Below are 24,405 nucleotides of genomic sequence, written 5' to 3'. Positions count from 1 at the left end.
GGACAAACACTGGAACATCAGTCACAGAGCATTACAAGTTAGTTTTACTGTCACTGTTTCCAAGCCAAATGTATTGAATAGGTAAATGCTTTCCTCCCCCCCTTTTTTTCGTAGATATGTTTCTGTTTCTCCAGTAAGATTAGATTTAATATTGGGGATTGTCCTGATAAAAGTTACCATCTAGAGTTCATATAATGAAGAACTTGCAGACTTTAATTAGAAATAGTCAATGTAATGGATGGCAGATTTCTACTCCTGAAGACTGATATTGGTGTACCCTGTATTTGAAGTGATACAGGAAATCCTCATTCTCTGTTTTTCATCTGCATTTCTCGTTGCTGGTTTGAGTGTTGCATGTATTACCTGTTCACCTCTGTAGGAAACATACAACTCTTGTCTTTTTTTTTTTCCCTAAGCAGGGGGTTTGTTTTTATTACTTAGGCAGAACAGGAGAAATTGTTAAGCAAGATGGCAGGATTGTGAGATGAATTTTTTTTTTCCATGCATTGGTGAGATGCTCATGGTAGTCAGTAGAAATGGGTATTTCAAGAGAGCCATTTAGGCACTGTATATTGTAGTCAGTTTTTTTTTTTTTGCTAGTGTTGGCACTCTGAATGTTTTTTGTTTTTCCAGAGGTGTCTGCCTCAGTCCTCTCAAACTTCTATCAAAAGTAAATTTTTGCAGTTAGACATTGTTGGTACCACTCCTTTGTCTCCTAAAAAACTACATTACTGGTTGTTCCTACAGATTTATACGGCAGAATTTAGCAAAGATGAAAGGACATCAATCTTGCTTCTGCAACTATATCTCTTTTTCTCCTATTTAATTTTAAATTTATCATTCAAGTTTGATAATGTGCTGCAGAGCAAGGTGGTGCCACTTTGCTTTTTTCCCCCCCTTTTTTCTTTTCTTTTTCTCCTCCCTTCTCACTGAAGAAAGTAGAAGTTTTTGTTTTGAAAAAAAAAAATCTGTAATGGTCCCCAGTCATATGGAAGATGAGAATTTATGCTGTCTTTGTTTTATGTGTCAGAAAGAGGATCAAGGTTTTTGTTGATTGTTTGCGATGAAAAGAATGGATTGTTACCAAGTTGCTTCTGTTAAATAATCAAATTTGCCACAGCACTACTTATTCTAAAATTGACATACGTAAAAAGAGACTCTTTAAAAGTGTCTTTACAGAAATAAGGAAGCTTTTTTTCCTGCTGAAGATGATTAGAATAGAAATCAGTGCAGGGAAGGAAGGTTTTGGATAATGCAGCCTAATAGAACACCTCCCTCTGGTGGTACATATTACAGTTCAGTCTGCTCGGTCACACCGTGACTGGAACCTTCATGGTGGGAATGCCACTGCTACTGAAGAGCTAAGAGAACTTTTTAAAAAGATAATTGAATCACATATATAGTTTCCTCCCGCCTGGGTATGATGGGGGAGGTTTAGGCTGCTTGACCTCCTTCACTCTGAATTTGCCAGGTAATCCATACTTTCTTCTCCTCCCATCTTGCTGCTGGGATTGGTTGCATTTTGCCATTTTTGCTGGGCTGTAGGAATAGGCTCTCTGGGTGTTGGTGCTTTAAGCAGGTAACCAGAACAATATGCATGAAACAGCTCATAGCTTCTTGCAATCATTTGGCTTGTTTTGAAAATTTCATTAATCTCTTGGTTTATTCATATTTAACTGCTTGGTCTGAATTTCATGTGCCAGTCCTCAGTTAGTTTCCAAAGAAATATCTATAATTACTTGTACTTGAAGCACAATTAGCCACCTTACCTGGAGGAGAAGGGTTGCTGTTAACAGTTTGTCTTGTAGGGTATTAATGCCAAGAAACATATTATTTCGAAGATTTTTTTTTTATCAGCTGAACAGGGATGGGTTCAATCTATCAATCAGGCATGTGAGCTCCCAAAGAGGCTGTAGAATCGTTATTTCTAGCTCTGTTTAGGCATAACAAGAATGCTCTAAAATGCTTCTTGAAGACATATTTTAGTTCCTTGCTTTTTGTGCCCATTACCTTTCAGAAAATGTAGCAAACTAGCAGAATGTGTGAGAATAACGTTTTTGATCTTCATTTTCCTTTCTGTTTAGTAAGCATTTTATGATGATTTTTCCTGTTGTTCTTTCTCAGCATAGTGAAACCTGCTCTTATCCCCCCCATCCAGGCTGAACACTCAAAATGCTTTTAGCTTTGTTTTTTATGTCATTAATAGAAGAACCTGTGAAACCTTGTAAATCTTCTCCAAGGCTCCAGTTGAAAAGCAAAAAATCTGGGACATTTTCATGAGTAGGAGTCCTAATTCCATGACTGTGACACTGTTAAACTCAGAGAAACAAAACTTTAGACATGGAGGACTGGCTACAGAAGCCCGTTCTTATGTGCAGGATCCCAACATTACCAGCATTTAATTAATGCATTGTTCAAGGTCAGCACATCACTGCTCTGATTTGCAGGTTGGTGCTTTGGTGTGTAGACTCCCCTTTAAGGGATTCCACACCTATTGTGCTAGCTAACAACCCTTTGCAAGCCAGAGCTCGGGAAACACCACTGGTAAAAGGTTATTTTTCCATATCTGCATTAGCTTGGAAGTGATAGCACAGGAAGTCAGATCACATCAAATGACAAATCATGGATGTGAGAAGCAAAAGGATTGTTTTCTTCTTACACTTCTTTTATTGTACTTTGTCTTAATATGGTGATACAGACCTAGACAGACAAGAGTGGTGTTTTAAGCAATTTCAGCAATGATCCTTCAGCACTGACAAGCAGAAGGATCACTTTGTCATCATTAGAGATGCTTAAAGTTCTCATGTCTTTGTTACTTAAAAATAAGGTGAATTGAGGAGCAGTGCATTTATCTGTGTTTTCCACTGAGGGGACAGGAATGCAACATTCTGAGCAGAGCAGTTTTTCTATTCCTTTTACTTTTCTACATTTCTCTAGTTTCTTTGCATTAAAAGAAGCATCAATAACAAAGTAGTCAGCATTTTTAAGGTAAGAAAACACTTAAAAATCCATGAACTTCATATATTAATTCAAAAGATTACTTTTTTGTAGCCATTTTGTACCAATTTCAAATGCTGAGATGTGTTCCAGCTTTTTTCTTTGGGACCAATTTGCTAATAATGAAAATGATTGTTATCTTTGACTTATATTCAACACTTCTAATGCCTTCTTCTAAAAGACAATTTTAATAAGAAATAAAGAAACTTTTATTAATTCAAAACTTCATCATGTTTTGTTGCTCACAGAGAGACCCAAGCAATGTTTATTTTATGTAGGCATTCGATGTCTCTGTCTGATATTTTTGTTCCTAAAAGACTGGAAAAGAAATATTTATATTCAAACTTTACTGAGAATCAGCATGATATGCTTAAGTACAGGCTTGGTTTCTGAGCTATGGTGTTCCTTAGTCAAAATTTAATGTAACATGGTGGTTTGTGGCAACCTCCACTAGGGAGAGTTCACAATGTTTGAGCTTTGGGATTTGTAAACCTAAGTCAGCTTTTCATTTCTTTGTTGTTGAGCTCTTGTTTTTGGTTTTGGGTTTTTGTTTGTTTGTTTGTTTGTTATGGTTTTTTTTTTTATTGGATGGTTGGGGTGTTTTTGGGTTTTTTTTTTTTGGTTGGAGTTTTTTGTTTGTTTGTTTGTTTTTGTTGATGGCAGGTTGAACACTACTCTCCAGCCTTTCTATATGATTATACAATGTGGTGGAAGGGATGGTAAGTGGGATTCTACAGCTATTCCCTTAAGCTTCTGGACTCCTTGCATAGCTAATAAGCTCTGGAGCTTGAGGTTAAGGCAGCAAGGTGTCAGATGAGATTTCAGTGAGTATGATTAAAACATTCCTTCCGTTTTCTTCATATTATTGTAGATTATTGAAGTTACAGATTGCTCATATAAACTCTTAACCATTGCCAAGTTGTTGCCCCAACAACTGAGGACTGTCAGACTGGGAGTTTGCTCTCCAGGCTTTCCTGTAGCTACTTTGTATGAAAGGCAGACCTGTATTACAACAAGAAGCATAGGTTGCAGTAAGATTGAGAAGAGTAGGAAGACTACCCTTGTACTTCATTATTCATTGCTTTGGTGGTAAAACCTAAATAGTGAGAAAATACTAAATCTTCCTTACAGACACACTTTTCAAAGTATTTGGTTGGCTCTGGGAAAATGAGGCCGGGAAATGGGAGTGCCTGCTCACCCTTTTCTTCTAGAACAGCCTCTGAGCTGTTCAAAGGAAAAGAATCTGATAAATAAGTGATTCTGGGAAATGTTTTGAGAGCTTCAGTATTGGTAGTTATTAAGGTGCCCTAACTGAAGATAAGGGCGAGGGAACTGATGAGTGGTTTACTACTAAGCAAGGTTTAATCTACTGAAGAGGCCTTTGGTCCCTTGTGAAAATCCTATCAATTTATGGCGTAGTCAAACATTTGGGAATGCTTGAACCATAAATGTGACTATTATTGACAGAAAATGAGGCAAATGTACACGTTAATTGGAATCACATAAATTAGACTGGAGGAATTAATTAAAAAATAATAGACATGTGTCTTGAAATTGGAAGGTTCTCTCTAGATATTGGAAAGGGCATGGTAAGGTGACTTGAAAGATAGCTCCAGTATAAGAAAAGCTAATTGAAACATTTCTTTTATTAAGATAATAGTTCCTATGTGTCCAGAATAAATATGAGTTGTAATTAAATTCTGTCAGTTAACAATCCCATTTTCAAGATCTCTCATTTATTATGAATGCACCTTGAAAAGTTCACTTCATTAGTTTGTTTCATAGGACTTGCTGCTTTTGCAAAGTGCTTGGTTTATGGGTTCATGGGTCAGTTTCTTCCACCAGAGCAAATGTTTCTCCCCCTTTAGGAATGTAAGTTTTGATGTCTCATCACTCTGAATTTAGTTCAAACTTGTACATTTACTAATGTGTTGTTTCATGAAGGGATAGTAACACTGAAAAATTCTAGTGATAAACATACCAAAATTTAGGGGAATAATAGAGGTGCAGTTTTTATGGGTTGTGTGCTGCTCTTAGTTTTATGTTTGCATTTTTGAGCATTTTCTAGAATTGTCTCATCCGTTGTAAAACGCCCACGTCACACGTTTTCCAAGTTGTCTTTGAGAGCAAATTATACGGATCACAGCTGCTTAGATGTTTTCCCCAGGTACTTTTTAAAAATTTTCCCATGTTTAATTCTGTTATATCTCTGCTGTATTACCCTCAGATCATGTTAAATGTTTGTTCTTTTTAAGTGCCAGATGGGTCTTCAAATGGCTTCAGGATTTTACTTTTCCTGGCTGTTAAGTAGTGGAGTTTCTTGTCTTGTTTCTTGGAGTTGGTAAAATTGTTGAGATTGCCATCTTTAGCAGAGGAGCATTGTAAGAGTCCTTGACAAGCTGCCCACTCTTACTAGTCCACTCTGGTATATGCCCTTCCTAATGAATACCCAACTCCACGTATCTTTGAAAAATAAAATATTCATGATGGAGTGGTTTCTTTGTCTTCCTCAGTTAAATTTCATGCTTTACCCTTGCACTGGTCTATTACCAATATCCTTTGATACAGATTCAGGAATCCATGGAATGTCAGTTAGTTGTGTATTAAATTGTCTTCATGTCCTAGTTTTACCAGATGCAGGTGCTGTTTAAGCCAGCCCCTCACTGGTTTTAGGTTTTGCAATGTAACAGTACCTTCAAGGAGAGCTTTTTCACTGTATGTGCTCTATAATAAATTAAGGTATAAATGCCAACTGTGGATCTTAGGGATTCTCTAACAGGAAATTTCAAGTGGATTGTTAAAATAAGAGTTTACTCTTCATGGCTTCAGCACTTTGGATCCTTTAAATGTCAATAATACTTACTCTTTTTTATGTTGGTGAGTTTTCTGGAATAATGTAAATTTAGTTGGAATAATGTAAGCCTACTACATTATGTAAGAATGGGAATTGTGACACCAGGGTACAGAAGTTTTCAGTGACCTTGTTCCTGTACTGAAATAGCTACAGTAAGCAAATTGTCATTATCAGGCAGAGCAAGGACTATTTGTTCTGTGGGGTAGCCATTCTCAGGGGATACTTTGTAGATGATAATGAAATTCCTATTTCATCAATTTAGGATTTCACAACTGCTTTAAAAATGATGGGATCATATGCTGTAAAAAATGGCAATTTTTTTCATCTCTGTCGTGCAATGTGTTATAAGCCTGGTTAATACAGTTGCTGTAGATTCTTTTGTACAAAACTGCATTTTCCTTCCTTAAAAACATGTCTGCATATATAATAATGACCTGGATCTTAAGTTGAAGGTCATCTCTAACAATCTTATGCTTGTTGTCTTGATAGTCTTTGCTTATTAGCTATTCATGAATTTTCTTGCTAAATAATAGGCAAAATCTGGTAGTCAAATCTAGAGGTTCCTGTGTAACTTTGGGGAAGAATCATTTTATTGAGCCAAGGGAAATCAGGTTTATTATGGAATGTCATCTTTAAGCAAGGAGTGTCTTTTTTGAGAGAAAACCTGGTCAAAACACATCATCATCAAACTTCCTCCCACACATCAAAAACCCAACCAACCAAAACAAACAAAACACTACAACAAAACCCCCACCAAGCTAAATCCCCAAAATATTGATACATTGCGTAAGTTTTACAAATAAGGTGGTGTTATATACCTTGAATCTTATTCCTGAGTGATAAATACATGTAATTGCAGCTGTGTTCTCAGTGTTTGCCACCCTTGCAGATGCATCTTTTTTGTTTTGCCTTTGTAATACTTCTCTGCTTATTTTAAAAGACAATGAAATGCCTATGAAAAACTCAATATATGCAATATGCAAAGCTGTGTTACTTGAAACGTATTAATAATGTGTTGCAAATTTAAAAAGTATAGCAATCATAAAGGATAAACTAGCATAAAGAACTCATTTCAGTTTTTCTTCATGAAGTAGAAAAGCTGAAAAAAAGAGAAAAGGTTGTATTTACGAATAAAACCCCTAAGAGGCTGAATAGCTTTCCTGTATCATACATGCTCATAACTCTAAATAAAGTTGTTTTACAGAAAATCACCTTTCTAACATATTTACTGTTTAACTCTTTTAGTACTTTCAATTGTGAAAACTTTGAGATCTGTTGATAGTTTATACAAGAATATACTGCAATTGTAATTTTGTAATTTGCAGTCTTATATATTTTATTTATATATTTATAAATATAATTTACTATAATTAATACATACCTCTGATACCTTTTTATGACTTTGTTTGTCACCTCTTAATGCAAGTGCTTGTGCGTATTCTATGGTGCATTCCCCTAATAGCCGGATATCTGTGTTTATTCTCCAAGTGGGCCAATGCATCTTTCTGTCTGCATGTTATTTAAAAAGATAAAAGCAAAAACTTCTCTTTCCAAGTGGAGTTTTATTGCCAGACCATTATTGGAGCTCTAGATTACATTCAGTATGTACTGAAAGTGAAAGTTTTATCCATTTCACCTTATTTTATTATGCAAAAAGTAGTTATGTATGTGTGACACTTGAAATGCCTTCTGTAAGCTATGAACCAGAGAAGTTAGTGAAGAGTTCTCGATAGGTAAATAAAATCTTTGGGCTTTTCAGTACTATTCCCTGCCCATATGTGAACAGCTTCTCTGTTCTCTGTTCTGTGAACAGACACATGAAGAAAAGAAAAAAAAAGGCCATAGCTTAAAGATTTCACGGTAGCAGTTTCAATGTCATAACATTTGTTACTTCCCATACAGTACTCTTAAAAAGCAGTTTCTTCTAATTTTGGAATTGTTTTCTGAGAAAAATACTGTAAGTCTGTTGTGTACATTGGGATACTTATGGACTTGAGACATTTGATGTTATACCAACATGTTAATTTATGCTCTGTAAAAGAACAAGTTGCTCTGGGAATAAAAAAATCATGCAGACTGTGCATTTAATGCAGTGTAAGAAGCTAGCACTCTCTAAATAACCTTTTTGCTTGCTCACATTGCAATGTTATGGGAACTGTAGGATTGAAGAGTAAGGAAGTATAATATTACCTTTCAGTTAAAATAATTACTTTAAAGACTCTGATTTTCTCCCCTTAGCATGCTGGTTACTCTGACACCTCTTCCGTCACATATTTGAATGAACTTATTCTTTTTAATGAAACATCTGTTTTAGGTCAGAGAATAGGAACTGTTTGTAACTTAGACTCTGAAAATAACCCTAAAGGAGATTTTTGGAGATGACACATTTCTTGTGTCATAGCAGGAGTGCAAATGAAGAAACAGTCTGGCTTAGTATTAAGTCATTTCATATAGTACTTTGACATGTCTGTCTTTATCAGAAGAAATCCTTTGTGATATGCTGATAATGTTAATACTTACCATTGCCTTAAGTTTTAACTGATTGTAATCACAGAAGTTGCCAGAAGCTGTGAAGGGTCATTTCCTGCTTAGGGTTGCAGAGCCCTTAGTTAAGCAAAAGTCGAGAATTCAAGATTTTCTTTAGTGTTTTGTTGGATATTGATGGCTAAAGAAGGCTATGTACTAGAATTGGGACTGTCTGATTTCTTGTGTCGTAGAATCAAGTCTTTTAGGTGGTGGAAGGGGTTGGATGTCCTAAATATTTGTTCTTGAGGCAATGGGTGAAATGAATATGCTGGGAAGATGGGCTCTTGCAGGTTGCTCACCATAACCTGGTAACAGTAACTGGACGACTGAGCTTGAAAGGTTTAGGGCTGTGCAGAAAGTGTGATTTTGTGTGGCAGCTCCAGTTTTATGGGCTAGAACCAGAAGCTGTAAAGGTAATGGCTTTCATTCTTAATGTTATCTTATTAATAAAAATGGGCAAAAGATTGTCCTGCAAAAGAAGGTCTTACCTGAGGTCTGGAAACAAATGCAACTTCTTGCCTTCCTTTAGTCTAAGCTATTAGAATTCATTGTATATATATAGAATATGAAGTGATTGAATCATGTCTGTCCATTCACATAGTTGTTGTTTTGTTTACAAAGAAATACTAATCAACAAAAAATAACACTCTTAGCATTAATATCTCAGAGCATGAAAGCTCTGAGATGTTCTGTTCTTGCTCAACTATTTGAGATCCTGGGTGTGTAATCCTTGAACTCAACAAAGCAAAAGGATTTTGGAGCTTGAAGCAGCTGACAGCTGCTTGTTCTTGCAGCTTTTCTACCAAGCAGTGATAGTTTATTGACAGTATTTCATGCATTTTATTGATAGATCTTTCCATCTACTATTTTCTCATATTTACAGGAAATAGCAAATTTTCATGTGTTATTTTGATGCTGACTCCACCATATTTTTAACAAGAGGATATTTTTCAGTTTAACAAAAAGAACCCCACCACAGCCACCCGAAAGAGCCCCAAAAACCAAACCCACCAAACCTGAGGGCATTGGAGAAAGGGAGACAATGTTGAGAGGAAAAAGAAATCATCTTTTCTAACACATGGAGAAGACTTGTGTTAAAAATTGCAAAGATGCATTTCATTAACTAGGAATGGGCGGTGCAGGTTTCATGGACTTTGGGTGACTCTTGTGCCTTTTGGCACAGATTTTGCTAGTATAGTGAATGTCTCAGGAAAAATTTAAAAAAAATTAAATTAAAGTGTTTCTCATGCCTTTCCAATTAAATAGGAACTTCTGCAGATGGTGATTAATGTCTTGCCAACTCTTGTTCTGGTTTTTCCTTGTTCAGATTACTAGGTGAGGTCATTGTTCTGTCAACAGAATTGCATTCTGATTTTAATCAGAATAAAGCTTACCTTTCAAAACTTGCCAGGGTCTTGCCTGTATCATGTGTGTATTTTTGTTTTATTTGTTAAGCAGTTAAGGCTTAGCTGGATTTATTCAGGCTCAGCTCTCCTGGAAATACTGCCAGCTTTTATGGTGCTTGCAGGAAGAGCAAGGTGATCTGCAAGTTATTTATGTTAATGAGAGTCCTGGTTTACAGAAGCCAAATGCCCCCCAGTACATGGATGACATGCAAAGGCAAGCTTCAGTTACAGTTCTTGTGTTTGGGGTGCTTGGGATCATCCGTCTTAAGGCTTTTCTCAGGTACTGTTGTCTGTCATGAAAAACGGGCTAAAACAGGGGCAGGAGGTGTTCTTGTGTTCCACTCAACTGAGCAGGCTGAAACTTTTTTGAAAGTTAATTGATTTGCAGTCTGAGTAAAAGTTAGTTCTGAACAGGAGGTCATGGGTTAAAGGAGGCAAAGAGCATTTTGCTGCCGTGGTGGATTTTGCTGCTGTAGAAGCTCTGAACTGTTAAAATTGCTGCAGCTGCCTAATTGTGGCTGGTGCAGAAAAGTGTCTGAAGCCATCTTGATTGCACAAACACACAAATAAAATCCAGAAGCCCACTGTGGGTTAGACTTTGTTGATACGTAGTGAGGCCTGAGTAGATCATCTTCCTGAGTCCTGTAACTCATCCCTGACAGAAAGCTTCCCACTGGTTTTTCAGAGCTGTATTGTGGAGGTGTATGATTTCCTGTCTGCCTACTTCTCCCTCCTCATCCTCATCCTCCCCCTCCTCCTCCCTGGCTTTGAGCTTGCTCCTCTCTTATCTGGACTTCTGGCTGACTCTTTCCCAGCAGAAGTTAAGGCTTAATTTCTGGCAAATCACTTAAACCTAAATCAGCATTCAGGGACTGTTTGACTGTAGTGCTTCCCAGTCCCAGTGAGTCATGTTGGCAACCTGTGTTTCTAACACATCATCATCTGCAAATATTTATAGACTGCTCTGTTTTCTTCTCTGTCATGACATAATAATGAGCAACCAAATATTGATTTATATGTGTATTTATGTATTGAATAAATTCTACCCTTGTATGTAATTTAGAAAAAATATACTTAGATACCAAGTGGTGGTGCACTTCATCTTCAGCTGTCTTTTTACAAGGAAGACGTGAGAGAACTAGATGCTAAGCAAACCAAAATTCACTTGGTTGGCAGGTGTGCTTCCCAGAGGCAGAGTGTGCCAGACTGAAATCCAGTTGTGTAGCTGGTAGACTAATGCTATAATCAATCATGTATCAGGACTGCACATGTGGGAAGAAGCTTTCAGTGGGGAATTTGCAATTGAAAATATTTCCCCTCAAACCTGAATCTGGTTTGGAGGCAAGGTAAGCCAGAGGGTGCATTTGTCAAACACATGGGATTTGGACTATGGGGGCAGTTTGGAGACAAGTGTGACTTGGCATTTGCTGAAAAAAAAAGAAGACTTTGAAGCCAAATCGTTTGTACATATCTTCAATGTCTTTTAGTGATTTACCTTCCATACCTAACTCTGCTCTTAGATCAGTGGGCAACTTTTAGTGCCAGTGTTGGAGTAAGTGAAGAAAGGAGGAAACAGACCCCAAGCTTCCACCCACTTCCTCCCACACATTCACACCCCAAATACCCATAAACCAATGATGCAGAGGCAATCCCTCACCAGCTCTTCATGCTAATCTGGCACTGTAACTGTCTACATTGGCTTTGCCAAAACTGTTTCTGATGGGATTTAGTATAATTGCAGTGAAAAGTGTAACATTCCCGTAGTGCTGTATTACATGCCTTGGTTCTTCCCTCACTGGATGTCTGCTCCCTTTATGTTTTTGTACATGCTTTGTGTGAGCCCTTATAAAAATGATACTGTGTGCTGTCGTAAGCTTTGAATGCTCTTGGATGGCTGGGGAAACAAAACCTTTGTGTAATTCTGAAGATGCTTTTTCTCCAACAAATAACTTTTAAGTTATTTTAAATCTGAAGTAAAAATTCAAAGGCTGCTGTTAGTGTTTATCAAAGTGATGATACCTCTGGCAGTGTTTTGAGCTTATTTTTTTTTATGTGGGGGTTGTTGCATAAAATTTGATGATTAGACTGAGCAAGTGTGGTGACACATGAAATCTTGGTTTTGATAGATTTCCAGAAGAAACAGCCAGACGATGACTCTACTCCCAGCACAAGCAACAGCCAGTCAGATTTGTTCTCTGGGGAAACGAACAGTGACAACAGCAATACCTCTCTAAACACGCAGGCCGCTAACTCCAACCAGCAACTTTTGACAGAACTGAATGTAACTTCACCGAGCAAAGAGGAATGTAAGTGCACGAGTCCTAAGTGGAAGCAAAGGAGGCATAAACTTTTTGCTTTGTTCTCAGGTTTATGTTTCACTGACTTCCTCTGGAAATTATTGGCTTGGCTTTTGGGGTGAAGGGGAAGGTTAGAAGGTATTCACAAAATAGACATTGATGGCTTTAACTGAAGAACAAATAGGAATTTTTAACTAACTTTACATTTGATATATTGTATTTCATGTATATGTAAGCCATTTGATGTGTGGGAAAGAATTTAATTGTGAGAAACTCCCTCTCACATTAGCGGTAAATTAGTATGTATGTATATTCTAGCATCAATACCAGTATCTTATGAAATTTGACTTATAAACATGTTGGTTTTTAATTACTGTAGTCTCACAGAACACTGACTGTAATGTGTGTTTGTCTAGATTGCTACTTGTGTATAACTTGTTTCACGTGATAAATTATCTATTCTTTCATGACCTATCTTTTGTCTTTATTGAACTGTCAGGCAAAAATTCTCCCTGAAGGTAAGTTAGAATGCTTAGCAAACACAGCAAGATAAAATTGACTTTTAAATTATTCTAAACTTCTGTATAAAGTTCATCTTGCACTAATATATTGAGTTGTAAAATCTGCATTCTACAACCTAAGCTCCAGTGTGTAATTTGTAGCTACATTTTTCTTCAGTTGTAGATTTATTTTAGAAGGTGCTCTATGGAGAGAAACCCCCTTGAGCTGAGATTACTTTAGGTCGTGGCTAGTGAATAGATCTACACGTTGCAAGAAAATGCTTGGTTTTCAGTAGAAAATTTGCAAGAGCTCCTCTGGTTCTTGAACATTTAGGCAACTGCTGGAAATAACAAGGTTGACAAAGCACTAGGACTAACACATCTTGCTTTCAGTTGTGTTAACTATTTGCTTAGGATGGTTTTGCTGAGTTGTCCAAGTATTTATTCTGTGTACAGGTATGAAGAGTTTTTAATTATGCAGGTTACCTGTGGACAAAGTATTGGACTAACTAAAGTAAAGTTTTTAAACTGTGATGTTGTTGTATCCCTTTATTTGAGACTAATGTGAGAAATACAAGTGCTCAAATCTGGGTGTTCTATGATGCATTCTTGTCATAAGACTGAACTTGCCCATGTAACTCTTGTCTCTGCTTTGTGTACACAGTTGCTGCTGACCACCATTCCATCTCTTCCTTCTGTTCAGTGCTTCTTCAGGGGAAACCTGTATCCTGCTGTAAAAACCAGGCCTTAAAACAAGCTTCCTGGGGAATTCAGGAAAGCACATTATGCTTCAGCAACACATTTGGGCCTTCACAGTGCAGGGGTCTTAGAGCACCTTGCTCGCTTATTAGCCAGTGTCACAGGGTGCTTCTGTAGTGCTTACTGGGTCACCTTTCCTGAAAATTTGTTCAGGTAGAACTGAAATTGTGTTACAACAAAGTGTTTCTGTTGTGACTGAGAAAGATTTCGTAAGTAGGAAGGTGATTACAGAAATGGCAAAGAAATTAAATAGTGTCCTTTGTTGAGAATTACTGCAAGCTTGTGAGCATACACTGAACGTGATGGATATTAGGCAGTACAACCTGCAGAGCATTTGAAAATATTGCCTATTAAAAAAACTCTCTTTATGACTTCCTGCTGGGATGTTTTTAAGTGAAATACAGTGGAGAGATTTATTTACAGCTCTGCCATCTCTCACATCCCCTCTCACTACCTCTTTAATGAAACTTAATATCATTTATCAGAAATAATTATGTACAGATGGAGATTTTCTGATGGGTACTGACCTCATTGTGCAAGATTCTTTCCTTTAATGAAGAATGCCCAGACTTAAATGTCTTTTAGATTTTAGTTTGAGGTTATCTTTTTCTGTGCAATATTTATTTATTTTGCAGCATATTCTGTAAAGTATGCTCTGCTCTTAGGACAGCTGTGTTCTTCAAAGATTGATACTTCTCACTGCGTGTGATGACGTACAGCTGTGTTCTCTTCCAAACAGAACTGTGGTAATTCACCAGAAATCATTGTATGGGGTCACTGTGGTAATCCTTATCCAAGTGTGGGAAAATTGATCTAATCAGGGAGGATCCTCATATTTCATTCCACTCACCTCTCTTTCCTTTCAAGATTTTGAGGAGAGTCTTGCATCAAGACATTTGCCGCAGTATTTGAATCCACAGGGTAAACAGAGGGGACAAAATTGCAGCAAGTCATTTAGGCAATTAAAGTCATTCATGTTAGAACAACTGAAGAAAACCATAGAAATCACATGTGGTAAGATTCATACTCTGTATCAGAGAAAGTGAAGGGGTTTTTGTACTTGTCTTTAAATAGTTATTTCCTTTTATCACAGAATGAATTATATAAGAGAAAATTTCCTAAACTATATTTTGCAAGAGTTCAGTTTGACAGCATGCAAGTATTTGTGTGGTATTTTGTTACTGTTCTGATTTTATGTGAGAGTTGCATTTGCATTCCTGAGTGTCTTACATATGCAGGCAGGTTGTAGTGACCTTCCATCTCCCACCAGCCTCATTTCTGAAGAGTTACCTACCACAATGGCTGCTGTGCCTTCTAATATCTCTTCCCCTTATAGGTGAAAGGTAGTTCTCAATATTATTACAGTCAACAAAAATGCATAAAAAATTTATACCCAGAGACGATGACACAACTTCAGTAATTTTCCCCTCCTTCACATGTGTTTGATCTTTTATGATATATTACTAATCATTATTTTTTTTTTTAATTCTGTTCTGTGAGGGGGGGATTCTATGGAATTCTTTTTTTCCCCCCTTCACATATACTTTTTGAGTTGCCTGTTTCTATGCAAAACTTTCAGGTTTCACCAGTTGCAGTAAATCTTCTAAAATAAACGAAGAGTAATATTGATATTGGTATAGCTCTAGTTAGTTTAGAGTTGCATGGATTTTACTGATCCATTTCTTAACAGGTAGTTAAATTAGTCTAACTTTTGTTCTGCTGCTACTTACTGTGCAGATAAGTTTAATTTGTTCACATTTTTCGTTCCATGTCCTCCTTTCATTTAGGAGCTCCTAATGGTAGTTATTTTATCATCAGTCACTATATCAGCCAGTTCCTCTGTCAAAGATTTCCTTTTCATATTGGGTGGGCAAGGTTTTTGATTATTTTTAGCAGACGGGAAAAAATGGATTTGACAATGGCCCTCACTTTTCTATGTCCTTACCTTCAGCCACCAACATTCTTTAAAAAAAAAAAAAGGCAGCTTATTAAGCAAGGTTCTATGTATTTTGGTAGAGAAAAGGTCACACTGCACATGGAATAATTTTGCTTAGTTTCAGGCCTTCAATGCTTTCTTTGGGGCTGTCACATCATTTTTCTGTCACTGTATGAGCAGAGCTAAAGCTGGTTCTGTGCAGGTTTGAAATTAACTGTGTTGTTATGTGACAGGAGAAATGTCAATGTGAAGAACACTGACTGTGGCAGCTTGATCAGATTTGGTATTTCAGTAGTTTTTAGCTTTGGATGACAGGATTTTATTTTAATTGTGTGCTTAACTTTTCTTGGCCTTCTTGAATAGCAAGAACCACAATTGAAAAAGGACAAAAGGAATATCTGCTATTTCTATAAGAGTTAAATGCTCTTCATTCCTGTGTTGAAGAATTTATAAGAAGGTAAACAAAGATAGTTACTGCTGTGAATGTCAGAAAATACACTGGAGATTTCAGCCCAGAAAAATGGTGATGATCACTGACCACACCTTACCTCTCTGTGGGCTGAATTTTAGATGCCAAATACAAAGGTATTTCATGATTGGATGTCTCTTAATTTTGGCTAGTTTCTATGTACGCTTCAGAATTTGAGCCATTGCACATCAAAATCAAAACACTTTTGTCTTGAACATTTAAATTTGCAAGATAAGATTAGAAAAATGCTTTATAAATCGCTTATTTTATTAAGCATTTGTGTGCTGTGAAAGCACTGAAATACTCCCAATGATGGAATAATTTTAGTGAAGTTAATGTACATTAAGTGTACTAGTCCTGAGACAAAGATGCACTAGGCTTCTATGAGTGATATCTGGCAGAAAGGTGAGAGATTGTTTTTCCTACGGTGCCTATTGGATGTTTATACTCTGAATTTTATTGCTTGCTGAAGCATGACTGTGTAAAAAGCCACATAGGCTATAGCACTCAAAAAGTAATGGTATTTTTTCTCTTTGGAATAAAATAAAAATATATGTCATTTTTTTCAACATAACTTTGTGAAGAATGGATAAACAAGTGCATTCTTTCTTTGCTTCTTTCTTGCTGAATGGCCCTTTCTCTGACACTATGCAAAAGGTTTCTACCAATTTATAACAACTTCATGGTTTTTGTATTTTGCCTGGGTTTGTGAGTAGAGTTCTAGATGACAGCTTTACTGTGTATGCTCTGAAAATACTTCATATTTTGAGTTATGATGGTAACATCCTTAACTTCTATTTGTGCTTTTTGCGGAGAGTGATTTTTAAAATGACAGTTGTTCTTGGATGTTATTCATTGTATACTTTTTTAAATGACCTGACTTTAAGAATGCAGCTGCTTATTGCAGTAGGTGTCAGTTTTGTACTTCCTGTCTTCATTTGTTTTGTGTTTTTTCAGGTTGGTTTTTTTTTTCCTGGGAGGTGGGGGCTGTGTTTTTGTTTTGTTTTGAGTTTGGTTTGTTTTTTTCCTAAGTCAGTCAATGGGGACCTTTGTTCTCTGGCTCATCTCTGACTGAAGGTTACATGCATACCCACTTCTGTAACTAGTAAATGTATCAACAGACCAAGCTAGCTGCCTGGTTTTGTCTTGCTTGTCACAAATGGTTGTAGAAAGTAATTTGCTTTGTTGCTAACCTAGTTTATTCTCAATGATACCAATTTCTGTGTTTTTCTCTGATTCAAAAGAATGCAGTAACTGGTAAAATTGTGCTGGGCTACAGTGAAGCTTACGTGACCCACGTGACTCAGTATTAAATTAAACTTATACCCAAACATAACTGAGAAACCTGCAGCTGGGTGATGGTGAATAATTCTAATTTTCTTTATCAACTCACAAGATTGTCATGTGTTCTTTCTCATTGTAGTCAATTTTGTGTCTTGTATCAAAGCAAGAGTGGACACATCCCTAATACAAGATAAGCACCTGTCTGGTTTTTGATGTAGGCATCTTTGGGTTTCTATGCCACAGAACAGGAACTAGCTATTTTCTCAGGCTTTTGCTTTTATTAAATTAGATAACAATAAAAGTTCTTTTACATGGTCTGGAATTTTTTTATTTTTAACCTTGTTTTCATTAGAACCTATTTACAAATAGTCTTCTGGTACTGTTTTTAATGTTAAAATTAACTAGCTCAGTTTTTAAATTTGATTATCATTGAATCTGATTTTTTTTAATATTTATCACAAAATACATATATTTCAATATCAATGCATGCACTTTTTTCCTGGGAATTTGTAAGAATGCTTGAAAATGTAAAACCATATTGAGTTGTGGGCTATTTCTTCTGAGAAATGCCACCAGTATTAGGTACCAGTACAGGACATAAAGGCAGTTAGAAATTTGAATAAGAAATGTCATCATCATAATCTTTTCTTCGGTGAAGGTATTTCTGTAAGTTTCCATCTACTCCATACAGTCTCAGTTTCATATAAAGATCATATCTGTGTTTTCTGACAAGCAAAGGTCTGGCACAAAGATTTATGAAGTGAGCACATCTTTCCACGTCTGTGGCATGATAATTTTGAAACATAATGAAGACCAGGGATGTTATACCACTGTTAATTGTTCCTTCTGATTTATAGTCACTTCACATGCAGAGTAGACCGTGTATCCTAGAGTCCCATTTATTAGCGTGAAAGGACCCCGTGGAACACAAAATAAAAACACAGTCACATTGGAAAAATGTGGGTTAGAGCTGCACAGTTATTGAGGTTCAATAAAATTGTTTATAAAAATGTTATTTAACTGCTGGTTTCAAAAGCACATTTTACAGTTCAACTTACATCTACAAAGTAAGAGAATATAGTGTCTGTTACTGAGGAAAAGCAGGTAACACAGTGAGACAATAGTAGGGGAGAAGATGGAATCTGAATCCTGTCTCCCTTTACTTCATTATAGTTGTTAAATTTACCGTCTATTCAGCAACAAAGCAGTCCAGGTTTCATTTCCTTGTTCAAAAGCTTCATGCAGACAAAAAGCCACAAAAGCACCTAAAGGCCGATTTGTAAAATTAGATTTTAAAAAGAAAGCATTTTTATGTCATATAATCCTCCTCTCTGTGTAGTAATTACATCACTTAGATGATCATGCATCTTGTCCATTCTGCAGCAAATAAGCAGTTCTGAAGTGTTGTAAAGCTCTTCTGCCTTTTTCCTTAAAGATGGCATAGCCTGTCTGTGCAGACTGAACTTAGAGATTTATGTTTCCTTTTGTTTATGTATTGGTGTTCATAATCAATGACTGTCTTCATACTCAGTTGTGTAGATTAATTAGATTATGTCTCTCCCAGTTCAGGAAACGTACAACTAGGTTACTGGTTTGGACAGGTTTTCCAAGGTGGGTTCTTTCCTGTATTGCAAATAGCCATGGAGTTGTTCCTGTCCTGGCTAGAACACCGCTGTCTAAGGAAATTCAGCTCTTACGTATTACCTTCTGCCAGCCTGTTGCATTCAAGGGGTCAGTGTGGCTTATCTGGGGAGGAACCATCACAGTACCAAAAGCTCAAAGAGGAGTTCCTCTGTCCTTATGTTACTGTGATCAAATGTTACTGAGATTCAGGCTCCTTTTATTTTTCATGTTTGTTCATTATCTAGCTTGCAGGTTTTGTGCATCTGAAATTGTTTGAGTGTATTACTGTAATTTAGACTTTTTACTCATGCGTTAACATAGTTTTGCTCCATTGTGCATCTGTTTCTCTGCACAGTGTGCTTCTGAGTGCTGTTCAAACCCACCTGATGTGTGTCCTCTGGGCTCAAACTTAGTGCTTCTCCAAACAGCAAGAAGAGGGGGTTAAACACCCTAGTGTTGAACTTTTTTCCTGCATAGGAGGCTCTGACTGAGTGGAGTCACTTCACTTTACAGAGTTCAGGAAGAGGAAACAGCAAGTTGCCCTGACTCAGAGATGTCCTCAGGACAAATACTGCTTGGCTGCAGTTAACATAGCTCAGGAAGGGAGATGGACGATGCAGAAGGGCATTCTAAAAGACAATTTAAACATACAGAATTTAGAATTTAGTCTACAATAGTAAATAATAGCCATATTAATGTATCCATAGAAATATAAGCAACATATAAAATTTTACTACTTTGGATAATTGGAGAAATTAGGTTTGTCTAATCAATATATTTTGAGTACAGCTAACAGTAAGTTACGGAAAGCTGTGGATATCAGAAGCCAAAAACATAATAGCTACATTAACAAGACCTATTGTATTAATATATGATAAGGTTCAAGTTATCTTGTTTTGTCCTTTGTTAATTCTATGTTTGAATTTGCAAACTTGAGGGTTCTCAAAATTCTCACAATTCTTCTAATTTCTTGAGTAGCTTTTAGTATTTTTGCATTTATAATCATCTTCTCTTGGGATTACATTATCCCTGGGCAGTGACTGCTTTTGTTTGAAAGAGGAGTTTCAAATGTCAGAAACCATGCACTGGAAAAAATAGGAGCAGAAGCCGTTGTGTTATCTGTTAATTGGATATAGAGTTGAAAGATATTTCTTTTCTTCCATTTTAATGTCTTGTTTGTGCTGAGCAAAAAGAGTTCTACAGCCTTGTGGTTTATGTTAGAAGCTAGACATGTATGGCCTTTCACTGTGCACTGAAGTGTTTTATATAGCACAGTTAAATAACCCTAAAAAATTTACTTTTTTGGCAATGAAAATACAGATATATCCTGAATCATGCAAAGTTATAAGTCTGCCTTTGTGAATAGTCAAGATAGACTGGTGTTCCATTGTTTTGACTTCCCTTTTCTTTTTCACACAAAGAATTTTTATCTTAGCAGATAAAATTAGCAGTTATGTATACCAAAAGATTCCATGTAGTGACTTCCACATAGAACTGCACAGCCAAGCCCACAGCACTGAATTATGCATGACATTTTTAATGGTGGAACAAAAGGAGTAGCAGAAGGAAATGCAGCAAAGTACGTGCTTCCTTCACTGGTTATTAGGCACTAGTGTACATGCATGCAAATCCCAGGATACTCTTTATTGAAACTCTGGTGCTGTGCTATACAAATCAAAGCTGTATGAAAGCCATACCTAATGAGGGAAGAATAAATAACAGGAAAACTCTGACAAAGGGAAGTGCAGAATGCATACCAACTTATTGTACTTTAGAGAGTGAGAAATAAAGTTCTTACATTTGGCTGGATGCTGAAAGTATCAGCCACTGTAAATATTTACTTTACAGTAATTGAAAGGATTAGTCTTATTTGTTAGTCCACAGTGATGATGCCTCTCACTGTCTATTCAGTGAAAACTGGGAGAATGTAACTAAAATTATTTACAGAAGAGCTGCTGCATTTTAAGAGGCAGCTGCACCTAAAGTCAGTTCATTGAAATTCTGTACCCTCTTGAATGTATTGCTTACACACATTTTATATTGAAACCAAATTCTTGGTGTCTGAAAATAGAGACTGACTTAACAGATCTGCTCTGTAGGTTTTTGAATATGCAGAAGGTTTCACTAGAAAACTTCATAAGGATTCTGTTTCAGTATTGATTTTCTTCCCCAAAAATGCACCAACCCCTACACTAAGCATCTTTTGAGCCTTTTGCAACAGTAGTACTAACACAGATCAAGATAACTTTTTCTAGGCCAGAATATTAAAAAATTGAAAATATTATGGTGCAAAAAATTATTTCTGCTTACTTGACCATTTCTAGTTTTTGAGAAGAGGTTGTTGCTTGCCAGTGCTGTCAGGCTTGAAGCCAACGCCACTTTGGTGATACCAGGGTGCTTTATTTTTGCCTGGGAAAGGACCCACCCCGGGACTCCCAGTCCTCCTCACTGTAAAAGCAAGCTTGTCTCTTGACCCTGCATAGAGGTCCCCACCACCCCGCTCCCCTTACCTGTGCAGTTCAGCCATTTCTCACCAGCTCCCTCCTTACCAGCCTGGAGAATCCAACAGTGCCTTGCAACACTGTCTGTAACATCTGCCAGCTACTTACGCTGTTGCCTATTACAAGCAGCAATTTGTTATGTCAGTTTCAATAGTTTCCCATGTCCTGATGCTTTGTTCAACCTCTGACCAGGCCCTGCTGAGTGCCCTCAGTGCTGGCCTGCAGGCCAAGAACTGGCTTCTTGGCCATTGTAACCACGCGCTGAAAGATTGCCCGGCGCGCAGGTATGAAATGCTGCGTGTTGCTGGAGGAACTTGTTGAGAGAACAATAAACTCATCAAGTTCTTTGGTCCTTCTCTGGAATATGGAGAGTGTAAAATTCTGTTCCCAAGTGAATATCATTGAAATCAAGTGCCCCAAAACAAGTTCCTCACATTTTTACCCCTCAACTGCAGAATTTTTTTATTTTTTGAAGAGTTACAATGCTATGAGTATTTCGGGGCAGACAAAAGTGCCTGAGACCTGAAACTTAGTGAAAAAGAGAAATAAAGGAAAGCTTCAAGGGGGAGCATCCCAGAAAGAAGCAAAAAGAAACAGTTTACTAACAAGTCAGGCAAAGGGGAAAACATTGCCACAGTCACAGTGCTGCTTTCCAGCTATGCAAAGACTGGGGGGAGTAAAAAGGGAAAAAGTGGTTTTAGTATTTTTCAGTGCATGAAGACTTAATGTTAAAGGTTATCCTGTTAAACTAAGCTCTGTTGTATTGCCAGCAAGTATTACTATATCACCAGCAGTTTAGTGCAGACTTGATTATTGGTATTTTGATAGCCAAACTCTAGTAGGTCTAACTCAATTTCAGGCTCTCTAGCATCCTCTCATTTATAATATTCAGTTTTCAAAGCTATGATGTGTTATTACCATTGGCAGTGCTCCTGTCAATTTGTCTTGGCTTCTCTGCATGGTGTTTATTTTTATTTATTTATTTTTCCTGCAAGTCACTGTGTAGACTCAATTGGTTGCTATTTTAACAAGATCTCTGGAGAACTCCTCAACGATGATGCATGTTAAGAAAAAAGGCAGAAAGCAATTTACTACCAAGCAGATACCAGATGAGTGGGCAGGAGTCCAGAGCTGAAAAACCTTAAACATGGAAAGAGCTCGTTAGCATATGCTTGTGCCACACTTAGAACACATAATGAGAACAAGATCAGAGGCAAAGTTGTTACCTCAATGGAGTCAGTAGCAAGATTTCAGATGAGAGAAGTGATTGCTTTGTCCCTTGTGTTACTTGTGGGTCACTTAAATACATTTCTGGCATTGCAGTTACAGTGTATATTTTCCTAAAAATGCCTCTTGAAATATTTATAAAGTATATTTTAAAAGTGTAACTTTGTCCCAACTTTTCATCTGTTTTTTTACAACAAGACATTCACATTCTGCTGGGAAAGAAGTATTGAGAGTAGAACTACTTCCATATGTGCTCTCTAAAGACAAGTGCTCCTCTGTGTTTTTTATGTTCTTAAGTATAATCTTGATGTGGTTGTAAATGTTAAATATAGGTAGTGTTTTGAGATATACAATTTCTCTGTTTCCAGGTGGGCCATGCACAGGTACAGCTCATGCCTCGTTAACCACACCAACCAAAAGATCTTGTGACTCAGGTATGTGTTTTGTGGGATAAAGAAATTAGGTTTTGCATTGTATTTAGCCGTTATAGTTTAATAGTAAAGGGCAATAACCATACCTGGCAAATGCCAAATGAAAATAATTATTGTTGCTTTGCTGACAGAAATGTATGTATAAAAGGATTAGTATGGCAGATAGTATATCTCAGAATCCTGTTAAAGATAATTCTATAAATACACTCTGTTTTCAGTTAATCTTTGTAAAAAACAAGACCTTAAGGAGTAATCAGTTTAATGATTGTGACAGTGTTCTGGAAATCCTGCCCTTGAAATGCAAAGTATTGAGTAGAAAACTGTTCTGAGTACATTGACTTTCCCTGATTGAAGATGCAGTATAGACAGCTGATCTTTTCTTTGAGACTAAATTTTACCTGCTCTGGGTCCTTTTGATGCCTTTATTTCTATATGCAGGATGTAGATGTATAATGTCTCACAAAGCTGGTATTAGGAGTGACATGCTAGGTCATTGCCAGGCTGAAGTCACTGCTTCTCAGTCAGATCTGTCCTGAATAACCCCACCTGCTCTTAGTCAGGCAGCCAAGTTACCTGCACTGGCTCAGGTCTTCCGCAGGCTTTGGTTTTGTGCAGATTAAGGAGAGCTCGCACGATTCTTTCCACCAGGACCACTCTTGGAAGCCATAATCTCCTGGAGAGTGGTGGGTGTGTAGGTAGTGGTAATGTTCTTGCAGTCTGTGTTTCCAAAATAATTTTTGCCTATATTTGCATTGATGTGCAGAAAGGAGGGGTATTCCAGTTTGAGTAAGGGCCCTTGCTCTTTAAGGAGTTACAGGGAAATTTCCTCTGAAGTCATTCTTTCAAAAAGTCTTTCAAGTTACTGTTTGAGCTGAACTGTAGTTACTCCATAGGTGAGTGTTGTTAGCTTGCAGCAGATGCAAGTGATGATACAACTTGGTGATACAAGTTGGCTTGTTCTGCAGTGAAGGAAGGTTACAGAGAAGCTGCATTAGCTTGCTCTTGGTGCAGGTGCAGACTTCTCAAATAGCACATGATAATCTGTGACAGTGAGTGTTTTTTGCCAGAGAACTGAATTTGAAACTGCAAGACAGTTCTTCAAAACAGGGAGACTGGGTTTTCTTTTCTGTGTAGCCATGGACATGTATCTAAACAAGATGGAATGTTTACCACTATATCCCTTGAAAACAAATCTGCTTTGCTTATGGTATTTCTAAATTGTATTTTCTTTATATGTTAGCTGTTTTAATGTTTAGCTGGTGTTCATTGCAGAGTAATTTAAAAGCTTGCTGTGGTGCTTCAGATACAGCAAACTGAGAGTACTGTTGGAATTTTTTTTTGTGTGTGCTTAGCAAAAAGAAATGGAAGTTCATTATTTGGAGTGTGAAATAGCACCAGTAAAAGCTCCTTGGAGTAAAGCAGATGAAACCACAAGACATATTGAAAAATGTCTTGGCTAACCTTGCTCAGTAGTTCTTTTATTTTCAGTTTGTGCTCTTGTTTGGTCTGTACATGCATTTATGTTTTTCATTTAGTGTGTTTTGCAAGAAAAGGAGGGGATGGCCTTAATTTGGTACCACAACTGTAATCTTTGG

At 37.0% G+C, this 24,405-nt stretch overlaps 1 protein-coding gene across 1 annotated transcript in view; it reads left to right on the top strand.

Moving 5' to 3' along the window:
• ZFAND3 (zinc finger AN1-type containing 3) overlaps window positions 1–24,405 on the top strand; it is a 135,068-nt gene that overhangs the window by 75,770 nt on the left and 34,893 nt on the right. The window contains exons 4-5 of the mRNA XM_059841384.1: window positions 11,910–12,089; window positions 22,748–22,813. Of these exons, the coding sequence (XP_059697367.1) occupies window positions 11,910–12,089; window positions 22,748–22,813 (246 nt within the window). The remainder of the gene's footprint in view (window positions 1–11,909; window positions 12,090–22,747; window positions 22,814–24,405) is intronic.

This window comes from Haemorhous mexicanus, chromosome 3, assembly GCF_027477595.1.
Source record: "Haemorhous mexicanus isolate bHaeMex1 chromosome 3, bHaeMex1.pri, whole genome shotgun sequence".
In the NCBI taxonomy this organism is placed as follows: Eukaryota; Metazoa; Chordata; class Aves; order Passeriformes; family Fringillidae; genus Haemorhous; species Haemorhous mexicanus.
Note: the sequence above shows the minus strand (reverse complement) of the source record. Positions and strands in the feature narration are given on the sequence as shown.